The sequence below is a fragment of the Cnephaeus nilssonii genome (assembly GCF_951640355.1).
Source record: "Cnephaeus nilssonii genome assembly, chromosome: 1".
Classification (NCBI taxonomy): Eukaryota; Metazoa; Chordata; class Mammalia; order Chiroptera; family Vespertilionidae; genus Cnephaeus; species Cnephaeus nilssonii.
The window spans coordinates 102,259,970-102,269,726 of record NC_137072.1 but is presented as its reverse complement, the minus strand read 5'-3'; the positions used below and the strand labels follow the sequence as shown (position 1 = coordinate 102,269,726).

General features: G+C 39.0%; 1 protein-coding gene across 1 annotated transcript; it reads right to left on the bottom strand.

Annotated features, from left to right (window-relative positions):
- Positions 1 to 4,304: 4,304 nt before the first annotated feature.
- Positions 4,305 to 4,547, bottom strand: LOC307103017 (NADH dehydrogenase [ubiquinone] 1 subunit C1, mitochondrial-like; the record flags this gene model as incomplete). Its single annotated transcript, XM_079776875.1, has 1 exon — positions 4,305 to 4,547. One exon carries the CDS (start codon positions 4,545 to 4,547, stop codon positions 4,317 to 4,319), a length of 231 nt encoding a protein of 76 aa, XP_079633001.1. The 3' UTR covers positions 4,305 to 4,316.
- Between the last annotated feature and the right edge of the window lie 5,210 nt (positions 4,548 to 9,757).

Below are 9,757 nucleotides of genomic sequence, written 5' to 3'. Positions count from 1 at the left end.
CTCCTTCTCCTTCTCCTTCTCCTTCTCCTTCTCCTTCTCCTTCTCCTTCTCCTTCTCCTTCTCCTTCTCCTTCTCCTTCTCCTTCTCCTTCTCCTTCTCCGTCTCCTTCTCCTTCTCCTTCTCCTTCTTCTTCTCCTCCTCCTCCTTCTCCTCCTCCTCCTCCTCCTTCTCCTTCTCCTTCTCCTTCTCCCCCTCCTTCTCCTCCTCCTCCTCCTCCTTCTCCTTCTCCTTCTCCTTCTCCCCCTCCTCCCCCTCCCCTCCCCCTCCCCCTCCCCCTTCCTCCTCCTCCTCCTCCTCCTCCTCCTCCTCCTCCTCCTCCTCCTCCTCCTTCTTCTTCTTCTTCTTCTTCTTCTTCTTCTTCTTCTTCTTCTTCTTCTTCTTGCCATGAAAATAATAAAATGCTCTTATCATTAAGTTAATTTATTTGAATAACACAAAGATCATGGGGGTTTCACACAAAGCTAAATTTTTGAGGACTTCCCTCTTGCTTCAGTCCATAGTCATTGTGGTGCCTCGATGGTAAGCATTTCACCATTTTTATGCCATGCAAGGGCATGGGCATTTTTGCAGAGTCTGAGAAACCCAGGGCCTGGGGTTTAACTTAGTAAAGGAAGAACTGAAACTGGGGAGCCTGGATAGAAAATGGAGGTAAGAGTTTACTCCTCACTCTGTGCTCTGTTTGTTGCTTTTATTAAAAAAAAATCAAGTGCACATGAAATATTATAAGATTATCATTAAAAATACATCTTTGGTCCCTAATTATTATAATACTTTGAAGCTTAGAGAAACCCAATAAGAGGACCTAGATAAATGAGATATAACTAGATATTATGTGTTAAGATTCTGATCTAGCTTCAAGCTTTCTCCTGGAAGAAGTTCAACAACAAGCGTAGAAGAAAGATTGCAACTTGTATAAGAAGAATTCTATAAGAAGGGACCTTGTATGCGAGGTTCCCTTTGCTTCCCTGAATCTCAGTTTCCTCTCCAGCCTGATAGTCGTGCTACTACGTGCCTGTACTTCCCCAGAGTTGCTATGAGAATCAAAATCAATTGAATTTACAGAACATTTGCTTCGGACTTAACAAATCCATATGAAAGCAGAGACACAAATAAATACTACTAAGCTCCTATTACATGGAGCACACCCTCTAGTGGATGGGAGTAGGAAAACATGCACAAAAACATGAATCTCTGTATGTGAAAGACTTTAAAAAACTGTGAAGTATTATAGCAAGATGTTATTAATTTTTCCTAACATCATCTAGCTGCAGACTTTCTAGTTGCTCAGAAATAGAAATATATTCCTAATCAGGGATCCATGTAAATCTCATAGTTCATAATCAGAGGGGAGAAAAATGCTGCATCTCGGCTGCTCCTGGAATGAACAAGGAGTTCAGGGATGAATTTCTCTTGAGGATGAAGTGAAAAATGTGCTGGTCACATTTTTCATATCCCTGTGTTAAAAATGTCTGCAAACCTGTCCCCCCCTCCAATCTACTCAGTTCAGAATTATTTTTCCTTCCCTCCCATTTAGGAAAAATATTCGATTTTGAAATTGTGTTCTTGTTTATTCACTGCAAGAGACAGGGAAAAAAAAAAAGACACATCATCCCTCCATCTTTTTAGGGTCTTAGCTTCTCCCGCAGGTCAGTATCAATTGAATACTTTTTAAAAAATTAAATGTGCCAGACCTTTGCTGGGTCTTCATGAGCATGAAGTCATCCAGTGTCACTCAGAGTGAGGCCGGGAATACAGAATGATGCAGCTAGGAAACAAGGTGGGGTTGGAACTGAAGGGTCCTGTGTGCAGTGTTGAGCGATGCACGCTTTATTTTCTAGGCATGTTTTGGGGGACGGGCCAGTATATTATTGAGGAAAGTTTTGGGGGACGGGCCAGTATATTATTGAGGGCAGATGCGAAGTTCCATCCCCAATAGACCCTGAGTGTAGTGACTTAAAGGTGATAGGTGATTTCCTTTTATTTTACAGAATCAGGACAGATGTTTTGTTAGTTTGCTAGGGATGCTATAAAAAACTGCCACAAACTAGGTGCCTTTAAACAACAATGTATTGCTTCACAGTTCTGGAGGCTCGAAGTCCAAGATCAAGGAGTCTGCAGGGCCATACTGCCTCTGAAGGCTCTAAGGGAGAATCTTTCCTTGTGCTTCTAGTGTCTGGTGTCTGCTGGCAATCCTTGGTGTTCCTTAGTTGTAGATGTATCGCTCCAGTCACACAGCCATCTTCTCTGTGTGTGTCTTTACATCATCTCCCTGCTCGCCCTGTGTACCTCTGTGTCCAAATTTTTCTTTTTAATAAAGACACCAGTCATATTGGATCAGGATCCACCCTAATGACCTCTTCATAATTTGATTGTTTATAAAGGTCCTATATTCAAATGAGATCGCGTTTATAGGTACTGACTTCATTGTATTTTTTAAGGACATAATTCAACCTCAGAGCTATTGATATGTTATTATTGTTTGATTTCCTTTGTTTTGTTTTCAGAGTAATGGAACCTCCTTTTTTTGGTCTACTCTTTTACCCTTGGCAGTGGTTCTTAAGAACCACTCCTTCTGAGAGGTAAAGAGACTAACCAGTTAATTAGGCTATTTTACTCCTTTTGCATTCTCTCTCATCTATTTTCTATCTATCTATCTATCTATCTATCTATCTATCTATCTATCTATCTATCTAAATATACATTTATTTTTTTCACTATGAACTTTCCTTTTCTTCACGGGTGACACATATATGTGTGAACTCTATGAAAGATTAACATATATTTGACTACTTATTGGAGGGTGAAAAGACACTAGAAGTAATAATGATAGTTAATTTCATTGAAGAAAAATATGCTTTCCTTATATAGTGAAAGATTCTTTTCATTTAAGATAAGTATTTCCTAGTGAAAGAAACAGTTCTGTCAGCTGAAACAATGTCATTTGTGAGCAAATTGTTCAGCGGCATTTCCTAGTCCAGCCAATAACATTGGTATGTGCACAGCAAATCATTTCAATTTACCAACTGTTCTAAAATTATTTGACGGAGGGAAAAACATTAGTCCGAATCCTGTTACAATGGACATTGAAATCGGGTCATGAACCTTGGAGAAGATGAGGAAGAATCATTTTCTCTCTGATTTGGAATGGCCTCTTTTATCATTGCTCAGTGTTTTTCCTCTTTTTATTTGTAACTAATGGCATACCACCGTTCAGGTCTGCCGGTCTTAATCTACAAACTAGGCCATTAGCAGCCCCAGTCTGCATGATGGCATACCAATTAAAATTAGGAGATTAAAGAGTAATGTTCCTTGCCTGAGACCAGTTTGCATACCAATGACAATTTTCCCCAGCCATTGAATGAAGAAATACTTACATGGCAGTGAACTTGATATCATTAAATTTAGGGAACATTGAATAGTGTGTGAGGGCGAAGGGGGGCCAGTCTGCTAGAGGATTGGGAATTAAAAGCCAGAAACAGAGTTTTTAATACTTGTTTTACTTTTTAATATTTATACATTTATTTTTACTTTCAACAAATATTAAATTTTCATCTATATAGAAGGAGGTCAGGCTAAAGAAAAAAAATAGTTGAATTGCATATTTCTCCATTCCAAAGAGAATCTCAGAGCTACAGTGTTTCTCTCTGTGAAATAAGAACAAGGATATCTAGCCCTGTATTACAGCAAAGGGAGGAGAGATGGTGCGATAAATGAGATAAGTTTGGGATTCATTCTTAGAATTCTTAAGAAGATATCTAAAGAAGGGATTCAGAAATAAGATGTGGAAATTCACTCAATTTAGTTTGAAAAATGGAAAATTTAATGTAGGCTTAACCCATATAAATCTAGGGTTTTCATGTTCTGTGTCTCAGTTTCCAGTCATTTCTATACCAGCATAGTGTAGCATCTGAAATATATTAAATACTAATGTTATTTTGGGGGGCCTTTTGAAGATGATTTAAAATAACCTAATTTGGAAACTATAGCAACACTTGCACAAAACCCCTTTCTAAAACACTTGACCCCCAGACCTCTCCAGAATCTTTCACTTCAATAAATTATCTCTAGAATCCTTTCTGACACTCAATGCTCCTAAATTTTTTTTCTATCATCGAAAAATTCTCAATTGATAGAATTGAGAATTCTCAATTGATAGAATTGATAGAATTTTTTTTGTATTTTTATTTTTTCATTTAATGATGCAAAACACAAATGCTGATGGCATAGTTTCACATATAACTTTTCTCTCTCTCAACTCAACAGATGGAACTGCTTTCAACTCTATATGGAGCACACTGTATTAGTATTTAAAAAGTTTATTCTAATCCATTTCTTCTTTTATAGTCTAAAACAGCTTCATTATGTTGTTTGATGAGATAGACCCACAAGAAGACGGTAGTACCGAAGGTCAGCCCCATTTTCAGCCAGTCAGGTTTGTCATGTAGCGGCTCCCGAACATAGAACTTGGACTGCACTGACGGACTGCTCGAGAGCCTGGCCAGGGCCAGCAGCCGGGAGAGGGGCCACAGCAACACGGACGGTGCCATCTTGCCTGGCGGGCTCCTCTCCTTGTATTTCTCATTCACTGAAACATTCCCAGGGCTTAGAAAAATGTCTGTAACATAATAGGCACTAAATAAATTTTGTTTAATCTCTTTTTTTTACTGCTGTCACTCTTATCCTCTTTCCTTTTGAAGTAAATCTTTAGTTTTTCAGTATATCACTCTCTAAGTCCTTTTCTTATCTTAATTCTAAATATGTTTGTGTTCACGCATATTCTTATTTTGCAAATCCACATATGTGTGCACCTTTAACTCTGACATCATGCTAGAACCCCAATAAGAAATTATTTGATTTCATCTTCCTTTAGATTTGTGTTACCTCTGTCAAGGAAGACAAATGAAGTGTGCTCATCTGTGCTCAGGTCAGAAATATGATCACATATTGATAGCAGTAGGCGTGGCCCTGAGGTGTGACCCTAGGAGGGCTGGACTGCACCATTGATTGGTGAGAGAGTGGATATTCTGCCTGCTTATTGTGAGTATCTCATGATTGGACATCTACTAAAGTTCACCTGCTGCAGTTACCTGGTTAGGCATTTGTCTGTCTAGCGTTTAATCTGTTATTATGGTTTCTAAACTTGTTTACAATGAGGAGGTTATCTTGCTGATACAAGAAGGATGATTTTTCCCCCATCAGTGTTAACTTTATTCTCTCAGTTTCTTGCAGGTCTCAATGTGCGACAATCATTTTATTTAATTACCAGGATATTGGACTTCCTCTTTCATTTCCTTAAAGCCCCCCACTAGAAGAATTCAGACTTGTACATCTTGGGTAGAGGTGACAAATTGTATCTCCTTGACCAAACTTTAAGCCTTGACCAAACCTGACCAATTCCTCTAAGCCTTCTTCTCAACTAGACCTCAACCTTTGGACTTCTGTGTCCATCTTCGCATCACAGATTTTAGCAAAGCTGTGTCAGTTTAGAGAGAATCTTCCACCCTAATTTTCTTATCACTCTTGATATCTGGACAAATTCCCCATCTTGCAAAATCCCCAGGTAATATCTGACCACCCTGGTCTGCCTTCAGCAAGAATATTATTAAGTCTATTTAACCAGAATAGTACCCCCCACCCATCTCTGATGTTTCTTCTTAGTAATTGTACATCCACTCACAGCCCATCCTGCTCTGTGGCTGTAATTTCTACTTGTTGTACTTGGAATTGAGCCCAATTTTATACTGAGATCTGTTTTTCCCTTATCATGATAGTTTCTGTATAAAATCTGTTTTAATCTCTTTTAACTACTGTCTTGTGTTTTTTTAATTTTATTTAACAGAGGACATTTGTGTAATGCTTTATATGGTTGTATCCAAAGGTATCCTCTACATTTAGTCAACCATAGTGGAGACTAAGTCCCTATGAGATACTCCCTGGCTCTGCATCTTTTTTCTCCTCTAGATTTTGATTGGAACACTGAATCCTGTTGATCTGGACCCAGTGACTCTTTGAGCTATAGGAAATAAAAGCCAATGTGGCTATTTTAGCAGAAAGAGTTTTAATATAAGGATCTAGTTGCTAACAAAATTCTTGGAAGAGCTGTAGACCTCCAGAAATGACCTCCTAAAAGAGCCAACTAAACTTGTCTCACAGGGAAGCTACTTCTCTTGCCAGGAAAGTGGGGAGTAAGCAGGCTGCCTGGAACTGTGTCCTCAGGAATACACCTTTCTCTATCCTGAGTCATATGAGGCTAGGGGTAGGACATCAGATCTTGCCACAGTAAGTCCCAATGTTTCCAAGATTGTGCTTGCAAAGGCAAAACCAAAAGGCAGGAACACCTCCACCTCCACATCTAAAATCTCATGAAAGTACTTCTAATTTAGTGGAAACTAGTTTATATCCAGAAATATCTCTTCAAGGGAATGTGGAATATAAGAAGGAAATTAGAATGGATGGTGAATGAGATGCTCCACTGTAACCTATCCCAAGTCCCTATCAAGCATCAGGCTGACACTGCTGGTTCTCACTTGGAGGTCAGCATTCCAAAGGTATGCTGAAGGGTAGGCCATATTTTTTACAAGTGGGAGGAATTTGAACTAAGACACATAGAAGAAGTTTTGACTATGAGGACCCAATCTGTATGTTCAGAGGGTGAAGTCCCCATTATGTGTACTATGAATAAATAATCAGAGAAACTTAGGAAGAGAAAAATGGATAACAAAGCTCATAATCAGAGATAGAGCAGGCCCCTGAGAAACAGGAAGAGGAGACTCGGTTTCTGAATTTATAATTTCCAGAGAGGCCCAACTCTGTTTAATTTCCTGCCTTTGGTTGCTCAAAGAATGCCTATTGTATCCTTGTAGTCACACCTTCCCTCCCCCATTTTTTTTGAGTTAGTTTGAATGGGTTTCTGTTCCACACAATAGAAAATTGATTAAAGTAAAAATTCACAACTTTTGGATTCCATTATTTTAAACATTAACATTAGTATTGGAGAAAGACTGCTTACATGCATTATTATCCTCAATTTTCCAGCTTCTTTCTATCCTCAAAGACAAGTTGTTGGCTGATAGAACTATTAGGCTGATCTACATTAGTGATGTATACAAAAGCCACAGAGACTACATGAGGGAGAAAGTTTTAGGTCATTTGAAAAAAATCTTTTTTTAAAAATCCTCACTTGAGAGTATGATCATTGATTTTAGAGAGAGAGGGAGGGCAAGAGAGATAAATATCTATCGGCTTCCTCCGGTATGTGTCCCAACTGGGGATTGAATCTGTAACCTAGGTATGTGCCCTGACCTGAAATCGAACCCACAACCTTTTGGTGCACAGGATGGCACTTCAACCAGTTAAGCCAACCTCCATGGAAAACAAATCACTCTTGGTAGCAGATAAAGGTGAGAGAAAAATGTAGAGAAAGGGAGAGTATATGTTGGTAGTGTGGTGGATTACAAGTGGGTTTGAAATACTTTTTAACCACTTTTGGTAGTAGTGCTATTTGTTTTTTTCAATGGGGGTATTCTGATTGGACCATATAAGTCCATAGATTTAAAGAGCTACATCCACAAAGACCACGTGCTTTAAAAAAAATAGATTTTTTTACAGAGAGGAAGGGAGAGGGATAGAGAGTTAGAAACATCGGATGAGAGAGAAACATCAATCAGCTGCCTCCTGCACACCCCCTACTGGGGATGTGCCCGCAACCAAAGTACATGCCCTTGACCAGAATTGAAGCTGGGACCCTTCAGTCTGCTGACGCTCTATCCACTGAGCCAAACCAGTTAGGGCAAGACCACATGCTTTTATAGAAATATTTCTGTTGTATTTTGGCTTTGGAATACACATATATTCCAACAATATTGGGGTGTTATATATTTACACACACACACACACACACACACACACACACACACACACTTCAATTTTCCTGTGAAGGTAGCAATAATACTTGGGAAGTCCCCTTCCCCTCCCCTTTATCTACAGAACATTGACTTCATGGTGCATTGGTGACAGATTGTGAGGAGCGTTTTTGTAGAAGGTGTTTTGTGGCCTGTCCACAGTGATATAGACTGTTCTGAAATAGATGCCCAGTTCAAATGACTAAACTGGCTTTGTCCATAAACATGATTAAGTTCCATAATAATCATGGAAACAAAATTTTCAATAGGCGTTAACTGTGGCTTGGATAGATATAAATGTTAGTGACTAGAACAGATGAGCATATCCTTTTAAGATAAATGCTTGTATGAACAATGAAAAAGTACATCTAAAAGCCATTTCATGAGGAATTCTTTTCACTGACTCATTGCCTGGTTTTAACTACATGCAAAAAAAAAAATGCTTTAACCCTGAATCTTACAGATAGTCATGGGTATGGTTCATTGTCCTTTGCTCAGCAGAGAATGTGCTTTGAAGTAACAAAACAAAACAAAACAAAACAAAATAAAACAAAACAAAACACCAATTCCTGTCTCTTCTGTGTGAAGCACCCTATATTTTAAAAAAATGCAAACCTTCCTTTGTTTTCAGGGCAAATAACATACTAAGACCCGTCTGTGGTGCCAATTCCCACAAGCGTCTGCTGGGAGAAGGGCTTTCATAGCTTCTGGAAGGCCAAAGGTAGAGATATTGTTCGCTCCCTGGAAGGAGATGTGGCCTTTCCAACTTTGTATGCTGTTGGGTTTGGTTCAAGAACAGGAGAGCCCGATGTTTATAAATAACGCTTTGTATGGATAGTTCTTTTGAAATGGCAATGAAAGCAGCATAGAGAGAAGGTGTTTATTTTTTATTCTTAACTTTTTTTTAAGGATAGAAAATATCAGTGGCATTTTATGAATCCCTAGGAGCATGGGAAAATTTAAAAAAAAATAATTATATCTTCTCACTATGCTGCTTCCATTCCCCAATATTCTGCGTCTGTACACCCCTTGTGTAGCCCCTAGCTTCCCCTAAGATTAAGATCTTGTGTTGTGATGAATCAAAATGACTTTGAACTTCATTTTCATCACTTGGTAGTTGTGATATTTTTTCTTGAATGGGGTGCTCTGATTGAATCACACAAGTTTTCAGACTTATAATGGCTAAATCTACAAAGACCATAGCATAATGCTTCCATTAAAAATTGTTTTTTATTAGCCAGTTTCTGGAAGAAAATAAAAAGATATTTCAGTTGCTATTTTGAAGATGATTTTATGACAGGGCTGCTAACAGATGTGTGGGCAGGGTTAAGAGTCCCAGAAAGGGGCACTGATGTACCTCAGAATGAACAAGGGGGAGCTGTTGTGCCCCTGGGCCCCAAATCCAGGTTGGAGTTACCAAATCCCAGACTGACTGTAGAGCAAGCCCTGGTCTGGCCACATGCTGTAGAGCCTGGAGCCAGGAGCCCAAGGAGACATAAAGAGCAATGTTTCTGGAAGAAACTGAAACCCAGAGGCAGGCAGAGAGTCCAAACCCATGAGGTAGTCTGAAGGGAGTTAGAAGATTGTTGAAAACAAGGTAGACAATGACAGGATAGAATTTGTCATTTTATTTCAATAGTACGGTGGGAGGCGTCCTGTGGAGATTTTCTTAGTCTTTATAGAATAATAATGTATAGGATACCTGTAGCCTGTCCTGCAGTTACTGAAAGAATTAAGCAGGTTAGGTATTAAAAGCTAACTAAGCCTTAACGTCAACAATTTGGTAGAGCAGTATGTCTCATGTCTTGTGTCCTGGCTGTGTCAGGTATCCCCACAGTTTCTTGTTCTGGATCTAT